General features: G+C 44.1%; 1 protein-coding gene and 1 long non-coding RNA gene across 9 annotated transcripts in view; one reads left to right on the top strand and one right to left on the bottom strand.

Annotated features, from left to right (window-relative positions):
• The window catches only part of LOC137373804 (uncharacterized), a 29482-nt gene extending 15617 nt beyond the window's left edge, over nt 1-13865 (top strand). For both annotated transcript variants that reach the window (XR_010975702.1, XR_010975703.1), the window contains one exon: nt 13631-13865. This is a non-coding gene — a long non-coding RNA (uncharacterized lncRNA). The remainder of the gene's footprint in view (nt 1-13630) is intronic.
• LOC137373803 (E3 ubiquitin-protein ligase pellino homolog 2) overlaps nt 1-23610 on the bottom strand; it is a 416880-nt gene that overhangs the window by 153025 nt on the left and 240245 nt on the right. For all 7 annotated transcript variants that reach the window (XR_010975700.1, XR_010975701.1, XM_068039205.1 and 4 more), the window contains 3 exons: nt 15004-15105; nt 12486-12683; nt 6765-6953 (listed from right to left, as the gene is read on the bottom strand). Coding sequence is in view for 5 of the 7 variants with exons in the window: in XM_068039205.1 (XP_067895306.1) it covers nt 6765-6953; nt 12486-12683; nt 15004-15105 (489 nt within the window). In the remaining 2 variants the exon portion in view is untranslated. The remainder of the gene's footprint in view (nt 1-6764; nt 6954-12485; nt 12684-15003; nt 15106-23610) is intronic.

The following is a 23610-nucleotide window of genomic DNA, read 5'->3' as shown; positions in this document are numbered from 1 at the left end:
CAGCATATCAGTGCGAAAGATAAGGCAGAAGCATTTGCAACAATCTTCAGCCAGAAGTGCCGCCGAGTTGATGATCCATCTTGGCCTCCTCCTGAAGACCCCAGCATTACAGATGCCAGACTTCAGCCAATTCGATTCACTCCACTTGATATCAAGAAACGACTGAAGGCACTGGATACTGCAAAGGCTATGGGCCCTGACAATATTCCAGCAATAGTACTGAAGACCTGTGCTCCAGAACTTGCCGCGCCCCTAGCCCAAGCTGTTCCAGTACATCTACAACACTGGCATCTACCCTGCAATGTGGAAAATTGCCCAGGCATGTCCTGTACACAAAAAGCAGGACAAGTCCAACCCGGCCAATGACTGCCCCATCAGCCTACTCTGAATCATCAGTAAAGTGATGGAAGGTGTCATCAACAGTGCCATCAAGCAGTACTTGCTTAGCAATAACCTGTTCAGTGACACTCAGTTTGGGTTCCGCCAGGGCCACTCAGCTCCTGACCTCATTACAGCCTTGGTTCAAACATGGACAAAAGAGCTGAACTCAAGAGGTGAGGCGACAGTGACTGCCCTTGACATCAAGGCAGCATTTGACAGAGTATGGCATCAAGGAGCCCTAGCAAAACTGAGGTCAATGGGAATCAGAGGGAAAGCCCTCCGCTGGCTGGAGTCATACCTAGCGCAAAGGAAGATGGTTGTGGTTGTTGGAGGTCAATCATCTGAGCTCCAGGACATCACTGCAGGAGTTCCTCAGGGTAGTGTCCTAGGCCAACCATCTTCAGCTGCTTCATCAATGATCTTCCTTCAATCATAAGGTCAGAAGTGGGGATGTTCGCTGACGATTGCACAATGTTCAGCACCATTCGTGACTCCTCAGATACTGAAGCAGTCTGTGTAGAAATGCAGCAAGATTTGGAGAATATCCAGGCTTGGGCTGATAAGTGGCAAGTAACATTTGCGCCACACAAGTGCCGGGCAATGACCATCTCCTACAAGAGAGAATCTAACCATCTCCCCTTGACATTCAATGGCATTACCATCGCTGAATCCCCCACAATCAACATCCTAGGGGCTACCATTGACCAGAAACTGACTGCAGTAGCCATAAAAATACCGTGGCTACAAGAGCAGGTCAGAGGCTAGGAATCCTGCGGCGAGTAACTCACCTCCTGACTCCACAAAGCCTGTCCACCATCTGCAAGGCACAAGTCAGGAGTGTGATGGAATACTCTCCACTTGCCTGGATGGGTGCAGCTCCAACAACACTCAAGAAGCTCGACACCATCCAGGACAAAGCTGCCCGCTTGATTGGCAGCCCATTCACAAACAGTCACTCCCTCCACCACCGACGCACAGTGGCAGCAGTGTGTACCATCTACAAGATGCACTGCAGCAACGCACCAAGGCTCCTTAGACATCATCTTTCAAACCTGCGACCTCTACCAACTAGAAGGACAAGGGCAGCAAATGCATGGCAACACCACCACCTGCAAGTTCCCCTCCAAGTCACACACCATCCTGACTTGGAACTATATCGTCGTTCCTTCACTGTCACTGGGTCAAAATCCTGGAACTCCCTTCCTAACAGCACTATGGGTGCACCTACCCCACATGGACTGCAGCGCTTCAAGAAGGCAGCTCACGACCACCTTCTCAAGGGCAATTAGGGATGGGCAATAAATGCTGGCCTGGCCAGTGACACCAACATCCCATGAATGTATTAAAAAAAAACACCCTATCTACCTGTGCTGCTGCCTTCAATGATCTATGGACAAGTACACCAAAGTCCCTCTGACCCTCTGTACTTCCTATGGTCCTATCATCCATTGTATTTTCCCTTGCCTTGCTAGTCTTCCCAAAATGCATCACCTCACACTCCTCAGGATTAAAGTCCATTTGCCACAGCTCTGCCCATCTTACCAGCCCAACTATATCGTCCTGTAATCTAAGGCTTTCCTCCTCACTATTAATGACACCACCAATTTTTGCGTCATCTGCGAACTTACTGATCATCCCTCCTATAGTCACGTCTGAATCATTAATGTACACTACAAACAGCAAGGTTCCCAGCACCGATCCCTGTGGTACACCACTGGTCACTGAGTTCCAATCGCAAAAGCAACCATCGACCATCACACTCTGCCTCCTGCTACGAAGCCAATTTTGGATCCAATTTGCCAAATTGCCCTGGATCCCATGGGCTCTTACCTTCTTAACCAATCTACCATGGGGGACCTTATCAAAAGCCTTACTGAAGTCCATGTGGACTACATCAACTGCTTTACCCTCATCTACACATCAAGTCACCTCCTCAAAGAATTCTAGCAAGTTTGTTAGACACAATCTCCCCCTGACAAAGCTATGCTGACTATCCTTGATTAATCCCTACCTCTCCAAGTGGAGATTAATCTTGTCCCTCAGAATTGTTTCCAATAGTTTCCCTACCATTGATGTTAGACTCACTGACCTGTAATTACCTGGTTTATCCATGCTACCCTTCTTGAATAATGTTGTCCTATGATGAGAGGCTGAGTAAATTGGGCCTATACTTGCTGGCGTTTAGAAGAATCAGAGGTGATCTCATTGAAACCTAATTGATTCTGAAGGGGTCTGGCAGGAAAGTGGAGTTGAGACAGATCAGCTGGGATCATAATGAATGCCAGAGCAAGCACGAGGGGTCATATGGTCTACTCTTGTTTTCATTAAAGTGCAGCATATTTCACTTCAGCACTTGGTTCGCAGAAAAATGGTAGGGCTGCTCCCAGGTGTCATCAGCCACATCTTTAGTGGGTTTCTAGTGGGGATCAGTAGGGCTCAGTACTAGGTCCCTTGCTCTTCAAAGTATATATCAATGATTTTGACTTGTATGTGGGGGGCATGATTAAGAAATTTGATGATACAAAAATTGGCTGTGTGGTTGATAGTGAAGAAGAAAGCCGTAGACTGCAGGAAGATATCAACGGATGGGTCAGGTAGGCAGAAAAGTGGCAAATGAAGTTCAATCCGGAGAAATGTAAGGTAATGCATTTGGCGAGGGCAAACAAGGCAAGGGAATACACAATAAATGGTGGATACCGAGAAGTGTAGAGGAACAGAGGGACCTTGGAGTGCATGTGCACAGATCCGTGAAGGTACCAGGTCAGGTAGATAAAGTGGTTAAGAAAGCATATAGAATACTATCCTTCATTAGCTGAGGGAAGATTGGATAGGCTGGGGTTTTTTGCGGAACAGAGGAAACGGAGGGGAGATTTAATTGAGGTGTATAGAATTATGGGGGGTCTAGATAGGGTAGATAAGAATGAACCATTTTCCTTAGCAGAGATGTCAATAACCAGCGTGCAAAGATTTAAAATAATTGACAGAAGAATTAGAGGAGTGTTGAAGAGAATTATTTTTCACCCAGAGGGTGGTGGGTGTTTGGAACACTCTGAAAGGGTGGTAGAGGCAGAAAACCTCATCACATTTAAAAATATTGTTACGTTCATGCAGCAGGTAAAAATACAAGAACTCAACCTGAAGAGTTATAAAAATGGACTTTTCTTTGGAAAAAAAGTGGACAATGTGCTTCAAAATGACCACCGAATGTCAAAAGACCTGGCCTTATATATTCAAACTATCTACTGTCCGGCAAGGACAGAAATATACATTCCAAAACTAAGAGGTGTCAATTATACCATCCTGAACCCATCTAGTGAGATTTTTGAATTGAATGGGTTCTTCTGAAACAAAGAAGGTGTGAAGTAGCCATATCTTGGGCCATTGTTGGTCACCACAGGGAGGAAGATCTGTGTCTCCCAACAGAGAGGAGATGTGAGAGACTTTCAGCTTAAAAAGTAGCTCGCTGGAGAAAGAGACCCCCAGGAAAAAGCATCACTAAAGCTTGTCCAGCTGAAAGCTCGGAGAAAATCCAGCAAGCCAAAAGGAAGGCGCTGTAAATTCTACATTTCAACTTGTGTAGCAGAGAACTGGAAGTGATCCGGTCTTCAAACTGAATTTCCAACCAACAGAAAAATCTACAAACACCCCAAGCCTGCAACTAAAGAGAAACTGACCTCTGAGAAAATTCAACAGGTTTACCATGAATTCCAAAACCTTATCTCACTTTAAATCACTTACCCCTTTTCCTCTCTGTCTCTCGTGTGTGTGTGGGAGCGAATGCATGAGTGGGTGCAGTTGCAACAATTTCAGGATAAGGCATTTTGCTCAATAAATAATTAATCTTCTGTTGTAAACCTACAAGAAAACCTATCGCTGTCTGTTTATTTGACAAATAAAACACAAAGGAGTTAAACCCAAATAACAAAAACACTTGCTGTGGTCCTGGGAGTTGAACAGTGGGAATCACCTACACCTCTCACCACTTGGCTGTAACAATATGCTCTTGAAGTGCCATAACCTACAAGGCTACAGTCCAAGAGCTGGAAAGTGGGATTAGGCTGCATAGTTTTTTTTTAACTGGCACAGTGATGATGGGCCAAATGGCCTCCTTTTGTGCTATAAATGTTTAGGATTCTATTATTCAGATTGGCCTGAGCAATAGAGAAGTGCACGTAGGTGCCAACCTTTGCAGACATGGCATCTGGCAGGTGTGAGATGCACTTGTGGGCAGCAGATTGCGAGATTTGACAAATGTCACCAGAAGATCCCTAGAAGGAGCCGGAGGCAAAGAAATTAAGGGCTGTGTTGACCTTGACAACAATGCATGCCTACCTGGTCTACTTGGAAGCAGGTCTACTTCCAGGAGACTGCAAATCACAGAGCAGAATTGTTACAGCGTAGAAGGAGGCCATCGGCCCGTCATGTCTGTACCAGCTCTCCGTATGAGCAATTCACCTCATGCCATTCCCCTGCCTTCTCCCCATAACCTTGCACATTCTTCCTTTTCAGATAACAGTCTAACTCCCTTTTGAATGCCTCAATTTAACCTGCCTCCGCCACACTCTCACAAATGATGGGAAGTCTGAGTCTCCTGAGGCACTGGTGTTCAGTCATGTTCAGAAAGTTAACCCTCTGCCTATATACCCTGTGTTGGGGGTAATCCCCTCGTGCGAGCTAGAATTCTGCTTCCAAACTCTCTTTTCTGTGGAGCTGCAGCTGGTTGATGAGAAGGCTGCTGCTGCTCAAGCTGGTGCTGCTCCTCTTATTGCTCATCAGTGGTCCAAGGTAGAGCTGCATAAGTGGTTGCCATGCTGCTGTGAAGGTTGACAGCTGGGAAGTGCAGATCAAGGCAAAAAACTCTAAGGTAGCAGAAATTATCTCCAAAGTATTGGAAATCAAAGCAGTGAAAGCACACTTTCAGAACAAGTCATGTGAGGAAAAGCCTTTCAACTTAGGCAAGGAAGCAGCTGTCATATCTCAGTATTTAAAGCCTTTCTTTCCTGTCACTTGCTCAACCCATCAATCCCTGCTTTCCTCTAACCTTGTTTTACCAGTCGAGTTCCAGGAAGCCCAGAAAATGCGAGCACACAGAGGTTAAAGACAGAATCCTGGGTTCAAACTGCAGTTAATTACAATTATAACATATTTAAATGCCAGACCTGCCTGTTCCATGGGGGTTTCCTGCATGCTAAAGAACGCGCTTGGGTTAAAGCCAGAAGTTGGTGGGTTCCTGCCGGCTTCCCAACATTTTCTGGTGTTTTAACCTGCTACTCGCACAGAAAACCTCCCACTTTTGCAGGTTAAAACTCCTCCGATCTCTCTAGTGTTCGACAATCTAATCACGAAACTGCTCATAAGTGTGTTCTGGTAGACACTCATCAGCTTGTTCCCCAGCATTCATTTGCTGGATTACACAGTTGACCTTGGATGGATTAACTGTTTGCAGAATTGGCCATTATAGTAGGGATCTTTTCAATTCTGTCACTTACAATAAAGGAACCAACTGAATTACAGCCTTTACTAAAGTTTCTACCAAGCAGCCATGCCCACTATGAAACTCAACTGTATTTAACGTCAAAAGGGACATTGTCCTCAGATGGATTTCCAAAACGCTAGCTATGCTTGATTCAACTTTCATGGTGCATGCAGGACACTGAATGAAAGGTATTTTTCTTCTATGTCAAACACTTCTTCTCCACTCAACAACTCCTAACTCTACATCAAGTCCAAGACCTGAGATTGGCATGGCTTGTTCAGCATAGAGTGATATGAAGCAACAGTCAAGAATGGTTTTCCATTTTTGGTAGTGGTTCCCCCAAACATAAGCCATGCTTGACTCAACTCCAATGGTGCATGCAGGATTCTAAATGAAGAACTTGTGGGTTTTTTTTATATGCAAATATTTATTTTCCCATCGACAACTCTTCACTGTCTACATAGCCCAAAACTGCTCCTGTATCTGGGGACGCTTTGCTAACACCTCTGTGGTATCCAGCCTAAGTGTATAAGAGAAAGCTTTCTCTCTGCTATATAAGCGCTCCTTCACATCTAGCTTCCATCAACCCTTTCCCTCTCTCCTTTGCAATCTGTGTCACTGTAGTTCTCTATTTTATCAACACTTCTACAGTTAGTGTTTCTCTGAATTTTCTTCTCTAATTCTTCCTAATCTGTATGTATTCTGCCTTTTATCTTTATGCATTATCTGCCTGGTCCCTTTATCTTGGTTTTAATAACCAAAAGAAATCAATTGCCAGATCTTCAATCTTTCATAGGTAATGTTGAACAGTTAATTTCTAATGGATTTGATATGGATTAACTGCTGAATACAAAATACTGTAGTAAACCAGCATGTTTATTACAATTAGAAGAGTATGTTTACCTACCAGTTTTCCTCTTTGCTGTGCTGATCTCGTTTCCCTTAGAGTGTACACGTCTCCACAAACAGAAATTTCCCGCCATACTCCAGGCTTGGATTCTTCTGTAAAACCTCCCCTAGGATGCATTACTAATACTCCATTAGTTGTCAACCCATCCATGTGGCCATCAGGATTTTTCCATTTAGCAGCTTTCTCCTATTAAGGTACAAAAAGTATAGATTTAAATGATGCACTTTATAAAAAAAAAAATACAGGCTTTGTTTGAGCAAATAAGGTAATTTACCTGCTATAATGAAAAAATGTCATTTTAAAAGACACCATCATTTTTCTTAACTAAAAATATATAGAATCAAAAAGCACAAAGGAAGATATGGTTGTTGGGGGTCAATCATCTCAGCCCCAGGACACTGCTGCAGGAGTTCCTTAGCGCAGTGTCCTAGGCCCAACCATCTTCAGCTGCTTCATCAACGACCTGCCCTCCAACATAAGGTTAAACGTGGGGATATCAGCAGATGATTGCAAAATGTTCAGTACCATTCACAACTCATCGGATACTGAAGCAGTCCGTGCCCGCATGCAGCAAGACTTGGACAACATTCAGGCTTGGGTTGATAAGTGGCAAGTAATATTTGTGCCACACAAGTGCCAGTCAATGACCATCTCCAACAAGAGAGAATCTAACAATCTCCTCTTGACATTCAACAGCATTACCATTGCTGAATCTCCCACCATTAACATCCTAGGGATTACCATTGACCAGAAACTTAACTGGATCAGCCAGTTAACTGGATCTTGGCGACAAGAGCAGGTCAGAGGCTGGGAATACAGCAGCAAGTAACTCACCGCCTGACTCCCCAAAGCCTGTCCGCCATCTGCAAGGCACAAGTCAAGAGTGAGATCGAATACTCTCCACCTACCTAGATGAGTGCAGCTCAAACAACACTCAAGAAGCTCAACACTATTCAAAAAAGCAGCATGCTTGATTGGCACCCCATCCACCACTTTAAACATTCATTCCCTCCACTACTGGTGCACCATGGTTGTGGTGTATACCATCTACAAGATGTACTACAGCAACTCGCCAAGCCTCCTTTGACAGCGCCTTTCAAACCCACAACCTCTTCCATCTAGAAGGACAAGGCAGCAGACGCATGGGAACACCACTGCTTGCAAGTTCCCCTCCAAACCACATATCATCCTGACTTGAAACTCTAGTGCAGAAACGGCAATGTTGCTGGGTCAATAGCCTGGAACTTCCTACCCAACAACACTGTGGGTGTACCTACACTGCATGGACTGTAATGGCTCAAGAAGGCAGCTCACCACAATCTTCTCAAGGGCAATTAAGGATCTTCAACAAATGCTGGCCTTACTAGCGACACTTGCATCCCATGAGCAACTTTTTAAAAAAAATTCTCAAACAGAAGAGCAGGTCTGACTTTTTGGTGAACAGCATATATTCAATAAGACAGATCTTACAAGCATTGTTGAAAGCAAGAAGGGTTGTTGAGGGTAGTCATTTGATGCAGTCAATACGGATTTTAAATAGGATTTTGATAAGGTCCCACATGGCAGACTAGTCACAAGTAAAAGCCCATGGAATCCAAGGCAAATTGGGGGTTGGATCTAAAACTGGCAGGAAGCATAGGGTAATGTTCCTTTGTGTGACTGGAAGGCTGTTTTCAGTGGGGTTCCACACGATTCGGTACTAGGTCCTTTGCTTTTTGTGGTATATATATCAATAATTTGGACTTGAATGTAGTGGGTATGATTAAGAAGTTTGGAAAGATGTGATTGCACTAGAGAGGGCTATAGAGGAGATTTACAAGGATGTTGCCTGGACTGGAGAATGTTAATTATGAAGAAAAATTGGATTAGCTAGGGTTATTTACTTTGGAGCAGATGAGCTGAGGGAAGACCTAATTGAAGTGTATAAAATTATGAGGGATCTAGATATAGAGTGGATAGAAAGGTCCTAGTCCACTTGGTTTAGGGGTCCATAACCTGGGGGGAGGGGGAAATGGGGACACAGATTTGCAGTAAGAGGTAGGAGGTTTCGAAGGGATTCAAGTCAAACTTTTTTCACCTGGAAGGTGGTGAGGATCTGGAACTCTCTGCCTGAAAGGGTGTTTGTTGGAGGCAGAAACACACATAACATTTAAGAAGTACTTGGATTTGCACTTGAAGTCCCATAACCTACAAGGCTACACACCAAGAGCTGAAAAGTGGGATTAGGCTGGATGGTTACTTGTTGGCCGGAGCTGACACAATGGGCCAAATGACCTCCTCCTTGCTGTAAATATCTATGATTTCTCTCTGACCTCCCTAGCATTTTCCTGCAGTTCCACTCATTCCTTTCTCTCTAGGCACCTCCTCAAATCTTCATCTGAACAGTCAACACACACACTCATCCTCGTCCTATCACCCTCTTGAACCCATCCCTCACGTCACCTTCCACAAATGTTCTCATTCCATCCTCAGTACACATTCCACTTCTCACACTCATAATTCTCTGCCTTCTTTCATTGCGGGGAAGAGAACACACAACTCCAGGGAAAGACAGAGAACTGCGGGCGGACCTACAGCCATAACCTCCCTGACCACACTGGAGGAGGACACCTGGAGATCAGAAGGGTTGTGTACACACGAGGCATCGGCAATGGAAAGATGGGGTGGCCTAAAGATCTGGTGACAGCATTAGATGATGCCCAGCCACTTGGCACTTCAAGACACTCATGCTAATTTGATGTTACCAGTAACTGAAATGTGATAATATGCACTATGCTGAGTTTGTTCTCAATGTCAGTACTAACTCATGTCTTTCATCTCCCACAGATCCTTTAAGGGTGATGGAGGAGCTAATGAGGGACCAGGCTGAGCAGTCCTCAGAGGAGGGCGAGCACTCTGAGGATGCACCATCACATGACTCATAAGCACTCTCCACCATCGCACATATACCTACACCTTACTGGGTTCAACAGTAGAGATATCCAGGTTGTCACACGTTGAGGACCACATCACATGTGAGCAGGTGCTGGAGACAGGTACAACAGTGGAGAGTCCCCATCGAAGGTTGCAAGATACTCCAAGCTCTGCTCCTCTGAAAGTAGATGCTGAGCCTCCGGGGTCATCCACGAAAGGAGAACGTGAAGCAGCAACAGCAAATCCACGTGCTTCTGGTAGCATTTCCAGAGGCAGTGCATGCCCTTGGAGAGGGATTGGTGGGAGTCCATCTATGAGTACAATGATATCTTAGGTATTTGTGCTGATGTCCACCTCCATGGAGAATCAGACGTGGCAAGCCATTGAGTGCATGCTAGTCCAGAACAAAGGCCTGCACACTCTGATTGTCACAGGATGGATCAAAGCCTCGCCTTAGTGATTCAATGCTTGACTAAAGTGCAGTCAACATCTCTCCAGCTCTTGGCTAGCAGTAAAGTGTAGATGGGCCACAAGAGGGAAGATGGAGAAAGGGCACATGACAGTTGGGTCACTTCTCAAGGATCTCCTACTTCTCATTGCTTGTCCTGCATTGGTGCAGATGGGTAAGTCTTTGGCGGGGCCATCAAAGGCTCCAAAACGCAGAGGACGTCTGCCCAAGGCATCTTATCTGTCAGAGCAGGGGAACGAGCAGCCTGCCTCAAACACAGCTGAAGCCGCTGGGGTTGTACCACATCGGAATAAGAGAAAGCGGATAAGAAAGACTTAATAATTATACTTGGGCTTGTATTGCAATGTTAATGGCATTTTGCTGATGCTTATTTCAATGAATAAAACACTTTACTTGAACTCCTCATTCTCCTGGCCTCTACTTTATTGTATTCCCCATTCTGGAATGATCAACTTTTATGAAGAGGAAAGGGCATGAATGTGATAGTTGGCTGGTTGACTTTTGCAATGAATTGTGTCTGCAGGGGGACAGGGGCCACAGGATTTCTGATGGCACTGTCATATGGCCTCAGAAACAGAGATTAAGTAAAGCATGCCTGGAAGAGACCATCGCTGACTTCTCTGGCAGCCAGGTGTACGCAGCTGCAGGCACCATGGCCACCATCTGGCCCCTCATCAGAGGAGGAGCATACCAGTCATTCTGCAGCTTCCTCTTGCTGTAGTTGTATTCCTCTCCGCAACGTAATGTTGCAAAGAGCACAATAGACCACAACAACTCTGGCGACCCTTGATGGGGCATACTGAAGGGCCCCTCCAGATCTGTCCTGAAGTGCATCTTGAGCAACCCATCCTATTATTGCCCTTGTGGTCATGTGACTCCTGTTGTATCTCTCCTCTGGTTCCCTGGTAGCATTTCTTACAGGAGTCATCAACCAGATAATTCAGAGGGTAGGCCTCCTCTCCCAGCAGCCAGCTGCGTTGAGCAATGAAAACCTACAGTAAATGTGACTAGTGCAGAATGAACAAATCATAGCAGCAACCTGGATATCTAGCGCAGACATACATGATCACCTTCGAATGGTGACAAACTAACAGGACATTGAGGGAATGGAATTGTTTGCAATTGAAGATGACTCCTGGCTGATCTGAGCATGCCTTGATTTCCAGGTGTGCAATTAATGACTCCCTGCACCTGTGGAAAGCCAGCCTTTGTGTTTGATGAGCCACATCCATGGCAAAGTGCACATAAGTGGTGGTTGAAAACAAGGCATCAAAGACCTCAGAGATGCACATGAACAGCAGATTGAGAGATCCTCAAGATATCACCAGAAGATCCCTGGAAGGAGCCAGAGGCAAAGAAATTCATGGCTGTGCTGACTTTGACGGCCACTGGCAATGCATGCCCTCCTGGTTCTCTTTGAAGGAGGTCTTCTGCCAGGAGGCTGCAGATGTTAGCAATAACTTGACACGAAAGCTTGAGCATTCTGAGACAGTGTTGCTCTCTCATGTTGAGGAAGCTCACCCTCTGTATGTAGAACCTGTGCCGGGGGTATCGCCTCCTTTGAGCTACATCTCTGTCCGTCCCCTCTGTCACATGGAGTGGCATGTGGCTCTGGATAAGGCAGCCTTTGTTTGTGTTGTTGCTGTTGCTCGTGCCCTTGCTGTTGCAGCTGTGTACCTCCTGGTGCTGCTGCTCATGAGAGATCCAGATTACTGCTGCATAAGTTGCTCCCATGCTGCAGTGAAGGCTGACACTTCCTATTGTGCTCTCGTCTCATTGACCCTGATGAGTTTCAGACAGCTCGGGAAACCTGTGCACTGGCTGTTAAAGCCAGAATGCTGGGTTAAGTTAAAAGTTAATTGCATGTTTGCCTATAGTAATGACTTCCCCATAGCTGCATGGGAGATCCCCGCTCGCCTGCACTTAGAATTCAACCACTAATATCTGATCTAAGGTTCATAGTCATAAGTGTAAAACACCAACAATACTTACTTCAAAAATAGTAAAGGGTTGAAAATATAACAAATCGTGACCATTAGTACAGATGAAGCACTTAAAAGCTTAGGAATACCTTGTTAAAGTACTGAATGGAAGTAAAACAATATTTAGCATGTGTTTGCAGGCTTAAAAAACAAGATTATTTTTCTTGTTATGTATGCAAAAATAAAACAGGAAAAGTTCAGATACATGATATTTTCAGAAAATGGCTTCACTAATATTCTTTCAAATAGTTTACTGGATAGCATAACATTATTATTAACACTTCCAACTTATATTGCACATGCTCCAAGAAATGTGCTTTTAGATTAATCAAATCCTACACTGTAAATACTTACTCCAAGAAATATGTTTTTTGATGAATCAAATCCTGCAGCATAAATCCGTGCAGTATATGGTGCATTTCTGTCACAAACTATCCTACATGCAAATCTGGAAATGGTGCTTTGAGTTATTTGCATCTCATCATTACTCTGGCTACCAGAAACGGTGTCTGTCACCACAAAGTCAATGGGGTTCTCTGTAGACCTTCCAATCTGTGAAAAAAGGGGGAAAAATGTAATTAAGGCACTACAGAACACTGCAAAGAAGAATATTTCCCAGTTGCTCAGAGATGCACGTATTAGCAAGAAACTGAAACTAAATTGTTCACAAAATTTTATTAGCAGACTTTTCCTACCTTCTTGCTGCAATACAAATTCAAAATTTTTTATAAGGATTATTTATGACCAATTGAGCAACATAGAACATTAAAATTCAGTTAGCCTCGCAAAGGCTTATGTAGGTGACAGCTTACAGTCATATGGTTCTACATAAAAATTTTGAGTAAGTTTTAAATCAAAGTCTCTCTTCCCCATCCAGTATATGGCGTCCTGCCATGTGGATACTTGGTTGTCAATTAGCCCACCATATACACACTTTCAGGAATGTCATGAGTGTGCTAACACTTGGCTGCTAACATCACTAACAGTAATTTCTAGCATTACAGAAATTATAATTGATCTTAGTTATCTTTTGATGTAATTAACAATTAAAGTCCAAATATTTGATAATCTTTAACTTCTACAAGTTTAACAGCTGTTTTGGTTTTAAACATTGCTGGCCTTTTTGATAGTTAGAAAGACAATGTAAAAGAATATCCTTGAGCACTTATTAAGGGGAGAGAAGGACACTGAATAGGAAGTACAGAAAATTTAGGGCAATTGTGGATGGGGAGGGGGAAAAAAGATAAATGATATGATTGAGGAGATAGTTTTATGACTGCTTTAGAAAACAAGTAAAGAGGGATGAGGGAAAGAGATTTTGAAAGAAGGTTCCAGAGAAAAGGCATACAACTGTCGAAGGATCTGCCTCATACAGGTGCCATTATACTAAGTAGAAATACAAATAGATCAAAACAAACAGGTCATACTGAAGTCAGTGTATAGACAGTAGTCACTTTTTAATCCTTTTCCACTTTTTTCCCTCTGCTCATCCACTGAAGGTAGTGGTGTGTGCTCGCTACGATGATACAGGTAACCGGCAACTCTCCGGTACTTCTTCCCTCAGCCGAGACAGCAACTGTGACAGGCAATTGTGAGGATCATCACAGCCTATCCACAGACACGCACTTTCGAGAAGAGACCATCACAGAGCAATCTGGAGGTGTTTAAATTCTGGCTAATTTCTTCCTCTCAAACCCAAGAATGTTGATCTACATTGTAGCATTCTCCCACTGATGTCCCATGTGAGATGCAATAAATCAACCTGTAAATATGAGTTCTTTTTGCCTTCAGTCTGGTTCAGTAAATATACCGAGTCGGATGTGTAGGTAAAATCAATTACTTTATTTGCGCATTTAGCCGGCTGACTTACTCTAATACAACGACACTGACTCCACCCAGAGTCTGTCTGGTCCACCAGAGTAAGTGTTGTTCATGATACAGATACTACTGTTTATACATTAAGATTCATGCTACACCCCCTTGTTTAACCAATCAGTGCAGTACAATTTAAATTTCAACCAGGTGATAACGTGGAGTACATTTGTTACTGAGGTTAACAATACCCTCTATTCTCAATACATACTTGTTACTAACATAATATTGTTTTGCATCAGCAAGATAAAAGAAAACAGACAGGCAAGATAATTAGCAAAAGCAGAGGTATGAGAAACAACATTCTGGTTTCACTTCCCACAATTGTCATGAGTCCTGTGATCCTGTTATCTTTATCAAGTTGCAGCCTGCAGTAACACCAAGCAGTATATTCCTTATCATCACTCACACAGGGATGGACAGCATGTTTCACAGGAGTCCATTTGTTTCAAACCACAGGGAGTCACACAATCAGGCCATAAAAGAACTGATGTCCTTGCAATTACCAGTGTCGGCTAGTCTTTACAATCTCACACTCTGCCTTTACTTTTAACTATTTCATTGTGGTTTCTGCCACTTAAAATCAAAGCTTAGCAAAGCTACTATTCCTAACTTGGCTATATTTCCCATTAAGCATAGGGCCATGCCTTTCTGCTCACTTCCACAAACCCAGACTGCTAATCAAATCGTGAACCCTTCTGATTTGTATCGCTCCATGTGGGGTGGTTATGTCATCAAGGACTCTCAATTCCTATTTTTAATATATTTTGTTTAAACTGAGGAGCTGAAATTTGAAATGTATATGCTTCTGAAATGAAATCCGTTAACTGCATCTCAGAATTTACAAAGGTCAACCCAAGTCGAAATAAAATTCACTAAATTGTACTGAACAGGTGTTTCCCCATGCTAGGCTACAGAAAACTATCTGCATAATGTAGCATCTTTTCAGAATCTGGGAAGTATGTAGATTATTTAAATACATCAAGTAGATAGGCCTCACCTGAAACATGTCTGTGTCCTTGTCATGAGTATATTCTACCACCACCGTCTGGTTTCTGGATAGCGTATATGAGATGCTATGTTGCCCTTTACAATTGACTGCCTATGAAGCAGAAGATAAAAGAGGTAAGTTAAAATTTTTCTTTGAACTTACAACTAGCTTGCAGCAGTGTGGGCATTGTAACAGTTGCAAGCTGCAACCTATGATATTGTTGTAAATCAACTGCAGGGGAAAATAAAATTAACACAAAGATTGTATGGCATAAGATGCAAATTAAAAAATGTGGAAAGTATAACAATAAGTCAGTTTTTGCCTGTTGGGACTCTTTTGATTAGTCAGTTTAACGGGTGTGTCTGTTGGTGGGTTTATTTGGTGGATGGTGCCTGGCACACACGGAGGCCAGTGGGGCGTGCAGACAGCTGGAACACGTGTGCCTGCCAACGATTGGTGGCAGTGGCGGGGTGGGAGGGGGGTGGTGATGTTCTCCAAAAACAGGTGAGGGGAGCCGAACAACAAAAAGTTACCTAGGCTGGAGAGATTGTTGCCATGAGGGCTGGGATGAGATTGATCGGAGGAATGGGGATGGCAAGAGCAGGATGCAGATAGCATGGAAGGGATGGAAGGAATGGGATGGGATGGCATGAGAGGGATGAAATGGGAGGAAGGAATGGCATGGGATGGCATGGGATGGCATGGGGAGAGGGAGACATGAGATGATAGAATTGGTTCAGTCTGGCAAAATAGAAATCCTGTACTGTTGCAATAAAGATAATAATGTGACTACAAATGTTTTGCAGGTCTCTGCTACTATTAAATAAAAGACTCTGTAAAATTAGACTAATTTATGAAAAGTCCCATAAATAATTGAGGGGTGAAACTGATCTACGCTGGTAGCACGAAACAGGCTCGTATCGAATCAGCAGCAGATTTTTAACCACAAGATTTTATTTTCCATTGACTTGTAAAACAATACCAACACTTTTAATCTCAAACCATGTAAAAGCAATGGTAAGATAAGGAAACGAGTCTCCAAAAATAACCTGAACTATCATTCTGTGAATTTCAGTGGAAAAAAAGATCAGATGTGGTGAAAAATTGGCTGCTGATTTGCTACGAGCCCATTTCACAGTGCTGGCATAGACTGATTTTGCCCCTTAAATCACAAAGCCATTTACAGGATTGGAGTATAACATCCCAAGCAAGACTAAAATCTTTTCATCCAAATCTAAAAAGTTGCACAAGAGGGGTTGGTAGCATATTGGTAATGTTACTGCATTAGTAATCCAGAGGCCTGGAGTAGTGTTAGAGTCAAAGAGTTATATAGCACAGCAACAGGCCCTTCGGCCCAACGTGTCTGCACCAACCATCAAGCACCCATCTAATCTAATCCCATTTTCCCACCTCTACTACCCCTTCAGGCAGTATGTTCCAGATTCCAACCACCTTCTGGGTGAATTTTTTTTTCTCAAATCCCCTCTAAACCTCCTGCCCCTTAACTTAAATCTATGCTCCTGGTTATTGACCCCTCTGCCAAGAGAAAAAGTTTCTTCCTATCTATCCTATCAATGCCCCTCATAATTTTGTATACCTCAATCAGGTTCCCCCCTCAGCCTTCTCTGCTCCAAGGAAAACAACCCTAGCCCATCCAGTCTCTCTTCATAACAGAAATGCTCCAGCTCAGGCAACATCCTAGTGAATCTCCTCTGCACCCTCTGCAGTGCAATCACATCGTTCCTATAACGTGGTGACCAGAACTATACACAGTACTCCAGCCTGTGGCCTAACTAGCGTTTTATACAGCTCCATCATAACCTCCCTGCTCTGATATTCTATGCCTTGGCTAATAAAGGCAAGTGTCCCATATGCCTTCCTAACCACCCTATCTACCTGTGCTGCTGCCTGGGGTGATCTATGGACAAGTACACCAAGGTCCCTCTGACCCTCTGTACTTCCGAGGGTCTTACCATCCATTGTATATTCCCTTGCCTTGTTAGTCCTCCCAAAATGCATCACCTCACACTTCGCAGGATTAAATTCCATTTGCCACTGCTCCGCCCATCTCACCAGCCCATCTATATCATCTTGTAATCTAAGGCTTTCCTCCTCACTATCTATGACACCACCAATGTTCGTGTCATCTGCAAACATACTTGATCATACCTCCTATATTCATGTCTAAATCATTAATGTACATGACAAACAGTAAGGGTCCCAGCACCGATCCCTGTGGTACACCACTGCAGGCCTCCATTCGCAAAAACAATCCTCAACCATCACCCTCCTTCCACAGCCAATTTTGGATCCAATTTGCCAAATTGCCCTGGATCCATAGGCTCTTACCTTCTTGACCAATCTCCCATGCGGGACCTTATCAAAAGCCTTACTGAATTCCATGTAGACTACATCAACTGCTTTACCCTCATCTACACATCTAGTCACCTCCTCGAAAAATTCAATCAAGTTTGCTAGCCACAATCTCCCCCTGACAAAGCCATGCTGACTATCCCGAATTAATCCCTGCCTCTCCAAGTGGACATTAATCCTGTCTCTCAGAATTTTTTTCAATAGTTTCCCTACCACTGACATTAGACACATTGGCCTGTAATTACCTGATTTATCCCTGCTACCCTTATTGAACAATGGTACCACATTCGCTGTCCTCCAGTCCTCTGGTACCTCTCCTGTGGCCAGAAAGGATTTGAAAATTTGTGTCAGAGCCCCTGCTATCTCCTCCCTTGCCTCACATAGCAGCCTGGGATACATCTCATCTGGGCCTGGGAATTTATCCACCTTTAAGCCCACTAAAACAGCTAATATTTCCTCCCTTTCAATGGTAATTTGTTCAAGTATATCACAATCCCCCTCCCTGATATCTACATCTTCACCGTCCTTCTCCATAGTGACAGTAATGAAAAGTAATCATTTAAAATTTCATCTATGTCCTCCGGCTCCACACACAGATTGCCACTTAGGTCCTTAATGGGCCCTATCCTTTCTCTGGTTATCCTCTTGCCCTTAATATACTTATAAAACGCCTTGAGATTTTCCTTTATCTTGTCTGCCGGTGTTTTTTCATGTCCCCTCTTCGCTCTCCTAATTACTTTTTTTTTTTAAGTACCCCCCCCCACACTTTCTATACTCCTCTAGGGACTCTGCTGTTTTCAGGGCTCTGAATCTGCCATAAGCCTTTTTTTCCCCTTATCCAATCCTTTATATCCCTTGACATCCAGAGTTCCCTGGACTTGTTGGTCCTACTCTTCACCTTTACGGGAACATGTTGGACCTGAACTCTCACTATTTCCTTTCTGAATGACTCCCACTGGCCTGATGTAGACTTTCCTACAAGAAGCTGCTCCCAGTCCACTTTGGCCAGATTCTGTTTTATCATATTGAAACCTGCCTTCCACCAATTCAGTACTTTTATTTCCAATCCCTCTACGTCCTTTTCCATAACTACCTTAAATCTTACAGAGTTATGGTCACTATCCCCGAAATGCTCTCCCACTGACACTTCTACCACTTGTCCGGCTTCATTCCCTAAGATTAGGTCGAGTACCGCCCCTCCTCTTGTAGGACTTTCTACGTGTTGTCTCAAAAAGCTCTCCTGAATGCACTTGAAGAATTCTGCCCCCTTTAAGCCTTTTTCACTAATACTATCCCCTCTACTATTCGGAAGTTGAGATCCCCTACTATTATTATCCTATCATTTTTACACTTCTGAGATTTGCCTACATATCTGCTCCTCTATCTCTCCCTGACTGTTTGGAGGCCTGTAGTACACTCCCAGCCAAGTGACTGTCCCCTTTTTATTTTTAAGTTCTACCCATATGGCATCATTTGAGGAACCTTCTAAGATATCATCCCTTCTTACTGCAGTAATTGACTCCTTGATCAACAGACCAATGCCACCTCCTCTTTTACACACTCCCCTATCACGCCTGAAGATTCTATACCTGGGATATTGAGCTGCCAGTCCTGCCCTTCCCTCAACCATGTCTCTGTGATAGCAATAACATCATATTCCCATGTGTTAATCAGCACCCTCAATTCATCTGCCTTACTAGTAAGGCTTCTTGTGTTAAAATAGATACAACCCAGCCTTGCATTATTTGCTTTTGCCTTAACAGGTCTATACTTGCGCTGCCTTGCAGACTGACTTAGTTTCCCTTCTATATTTGATTGTGCATCACCCCCTACTGTACCTCCACTCTGTATCCCATCCCCCTGCCAAATTAGTTTAACCACCCCCCACCCACCCCCCAACAGCACTAGCAAACCTTCCAGCAAGGATGTTGGTCCTGTTCCAGTTCAGGTGCAACCCATCCAACTTGTACAGATCCCATCTTTGCCAGAAACAGACCCAGTGATCCAGGAAACTAAAGCCTTCCCTCCTGCACCATCTCTTCAGCTATGCATTCATCTGCTCTATCCTCCTATTCCTATACTCACTAGCACGTGGCACCTGGAGTAATCCAGAGATTACATGTTCTGGAGACATGAGTTCAAATCCCATCATGGCAGCTGGGGGAATTTAAATTCAATTAATTAATAAATCTGGAATAAAATGGTAGTCTTAGTAAAAATGATCACGAAGCTACTGGATTATCGCAAACATCCATCTGGTTCACTAATATCCTTCAGGGGATGAAATCTGCAATTCTTACCTCATCTAGCTTACATGCAATTCCAGACACAGAGAAATGTGGTTGACTCTTAACTGCCGCTGAAATGGCCTAGCAAGTTACTCAGTTGTATCAAACCACTACAGAAAAGTCAAACATGAATAAAAACAGACAGACCACCTGGCAGTGACCTAAGCACAGGAAATGACAAAGGCACACCCTGCTCAGCTGACCCTGCAAAGTTCTCCTCACCAGCATCTGGGGACTTGTGACAAAATTGGAAGAGCTATGCAGCAGACTAGGCAAGTAACAACCTGACATAGTCATACTCACAGAATCATATCTTACAGCCAATGACCTAGACGCCTGCATCACCACATCTGGGAATGTCCTGAACCACCAGCAGGACAGACTCACCAGAGGTACAGTGGTATACAGTCGGGAGAGAGTGGCTCTGGGAGTCCTCAACATCGACTCCGAACCCCATGATGTCTCATAGCATCAGGTCAAACATGGGCAAGGAAACCGCCTGCTGATTACGACATACTGCCCTCCTTCAGCTGATGAATCAGTGCTCCTCCATGTTGAACACCACTTGGGAGAAGCAGAGTGTAGCAAGGGCACAGAATGTATTGTGGGTGAGGGAACTTAAATGTCCATCACCAAAAGTGGCTTGGTAGCACCACTACTAACCAAGCTGGCCAAGTGCTGAAGGACATATCTGTCAGACTGGGCCGGCACAGGTGGCAAGAGAATCAACAAGAGAGAAAACCTATTTGATCTCGTCCTTACAAATGTACCTGTCGCAGATGCATCTGTCCATGACAGTATTGGTAGAAGTGACCACAGCACAGTTCTTGTGGAGAGAAGTCCTGTCTTCACACTAAGAATGCCTTCCATCTTGTTGTATAGCACTTCTTTCTTTTCTTCTTTCTTCTTTTGGGCCTCCTTATCTCGAGAGACAATGGATACGCGCCTGGAGGTGGTCAGTGGTTTGTGAAGCAGCGCCTGGAGTGGCTATAAAGGCCAATTCTGGAGTGACAGGCTCTTCCACAGGTGCTGCAGAGAAATTTGTTTGTCGGGGCCGTTGCACAGTTGGCTCTCCCCTTGCGCCTCTGTCTTTTTTCCTGCCAACTACTAAGTCTCTTCGACTCGCCACAACTTAGCCCTGTCTTTATGGCTGCCCGCCAGCTCTGGCGAATGCTGGCAACTGACTCCCACGACTTGTGATCAATGTCACACGATTTCATGTCGCGTTTGCAGACGTCTTTATAGCGGAGACATGGACGGCCGGTGGGTCTGATACCAGTGGCGAGCTCGCTGTACAATGTGTCTTTGGGGATCCTGCCATCTTCCATGCGGCTCACATGGCCAAGCCATCTCAAGCGCCGCTGACTCAGTAGTGTGTATAAGCTGGGGGTGTTGGCCACTTCAAGGACTTCTGTGTTGGAGATATAGTCCTGCCACCTGATGCCAAGTATTCTCCGAAGGCAGCGAAGATGGAATGAATTGAGACGTCGCTCTTGGCTGGCATATGTTGTCCAGGCCTCGCTGCCGTAGAGCAAGGTACTGAGGACACAGGCCTGATACACTCGGACTTTTGTGTTCCGTGTCAGTGCGCCATTTTCCCACACTCTCTTGGCCAGTCTGGACATAGCAGTGGAAGCCTTACCCATGCGCTTGTTGATTTCTGCATCTAGAGACAGGTTACTGGTGATAGTTGAGCCTAGGTAGGTGAACTCTTGAACCACTTCCAGAGCGTGGTCGCCAATATTGATGGATGGAGCATTTCCGACGTCCTGCCCCATGATGTTCGTTTTCTTGAGGCTGATGGTTAGGCCAAATTCATTGCAGGCAGCCGCAAACCTGTCGATGAGACTCTGCAGGCACTCTTCAGTGTGAGATGTTAAAGCAGCATCGTCAGCAAAGAGGAGTTCTCTGATGAGGACTTTCCGTACTTTGGACTTCGCTCTTAGACGGGCAAGGTTGAACAACCTGCCCCCTGATCTTGTGTGGAGGAAAATTCCTTCTTCAGAGGATTTGAACGCATGTGAAAGCAGCAGGGAGAAGAAAATCCCAAAAGGTGTGGGTGCGAGAACACAGCCCTGTTTCACACCACTCAGGATAGGATAGGATAGGAAAGTGTATAGCACTACCACCATGCTAAATGGGATGGACTCAGAACAGATCTAGCAATTCAAAAATCAGCATCCATGAGTGTGAGGCAACGACCATCTCCAATAAGAGAGAATTGAACCATCTCCCCTTGACATTCAATAGCATTACCATCACTGAATCCCTCCACCATCAACATCCTGGGGTCAACATTGACCAGAAACTTAACTAGACCAGCCATATAAATACTGCAGCTACCAAGGGAAGGAGGTCAGAGGCTGGGGATTCTGTGGTAAGTAACTCACCTCCTGTCTCCCCAAAGCCTGTCCACCATCTACAAGGTACAAGGGAGTATGATGGAATACTGTCCACTTGCCTGGATGAGTGCAGCTCCAACAACACTCAAGAAGCTCGACACCATCCAGAACAAAGCAGCCCGCTTGATCAGCACCCCATTAACCACATTAAACATTCACTCCTTCCAAAACCCACGCAGTGGCAGCAGTACCACCTATAAGATGCACTGCAGCAATTCACCAATCCGCCTTCAACAAACCCACGACCTCTACCACTTAGAGGGAAAAGGGCAGCAGATGCATGGGAATACCATCACCTGCAAGTTCCGAAGTCACACACCATCCTGACTTGGAACTATATCGCCATTCCTTTACTGTTGTTGGGTCAAAATCCTGGAACATCCTCCCTAACAACACTGTGTGTGTACCCACATCACATGGACAACAGCGGTTCGAGCAGGCGGTCCATTACCACCTTCTCAAGAGCAATTAGGGGTGAGCAATAAATGCTGTCCTTGTCAGGGATGCCCGCATCCCAAGAACGAATAAAAAACATCTTACAGCATATAGGACAAGTGACTTGCAGGCCAAATGATGAATATATTATTCTCAGACAAGCATCATATTTGATGAAAAATATGTATTTGCACCTGTATTTCATGAAATAATGGTTATGAAGGTGCCAAATCTCTAGCAATTTCAGACTGCATTTAAGAATTGCTTGTAAATGCAGATTGTTTAAAACGTATTACAAGATGACAGTTGCCAATGTACAAATTTTGAGAAGAAATACAAATTACAAAAAGTTTAAAAGCTCCTTAGTACACAGTTATAAATCCTGGAATCAGTGACAATCACATTTATTCAGTAGCTGTGTCGAAAACATTTTCTCATCCTGCAAATTTTCCCCTGCTCTAAAAGTATCTGGCAACTCACTAAATAAAAGTATATTAATGTATTAGCCAGGCTATTCAATGGGAAAAGGGAATGAATCACAGCCAAGACTGACTGTATTCTCATCCAATGTCCACATGTACATTTCCAGCTGGTTAGTAGAACTGGGAAGCCTGGCTGATTCTCTTTTCCACCACTCTCTTCTCCCCCCTTCCTCCTCCCCCCCTCCTCCCGCCACCCCAATATAATGGGGAAAGGCCAAATGTTAAACTATTACTACAATGGCTAAAATCAGCTAACTTAGCATGAATTCAAAATGAAATGTCAGTCTTTCCTGCTCTGTGTGCCTCAGCTACCCTCTAAATAAACTCACAAAGTGATACACAGTCACTATAATCTCCAACTCTAATATTTGCTAATCCTTCATTCTGTGCTTTGGGTACATGTTCTGCCTTAGTTTTGTTTGGAATTCTTTTTTCTGTTTCTCTCTGCTCTATTTCTTATGTTTTTTTTACACAGCGAGATGTTATGATCTGGAATGGACTGCATGAAAAAGGGTGGTGAAAGCTAATTCAATAGTTACTTTGTAAGGGAAGTGGATATATATACATTGCCTGATTTAACCATAACAGGGTTTAATTTTAGCAACACTGTTTTTAGCTCCCCTTATTGAATCCTTG

The sequence above is a fragment of the Heterodontus francisci genome, chromosome 9, assembly GCF_036365525.1.
Source record: "Heterodontus francisci isolate sHetFra1 chromosome 9, sHetFra1.hap1, whole genome shotgun sequence".
Taxonomy (NCBI): Eukaryota; Metazoa; Chordata; class Chondrichthyes; order Heterodontiformes; family Heterodontidae; genus Heterodontus; species Heterodontus francisci.
This window is presented reverse-complemented; position numbering and strand designations above follow the sequence as displayed.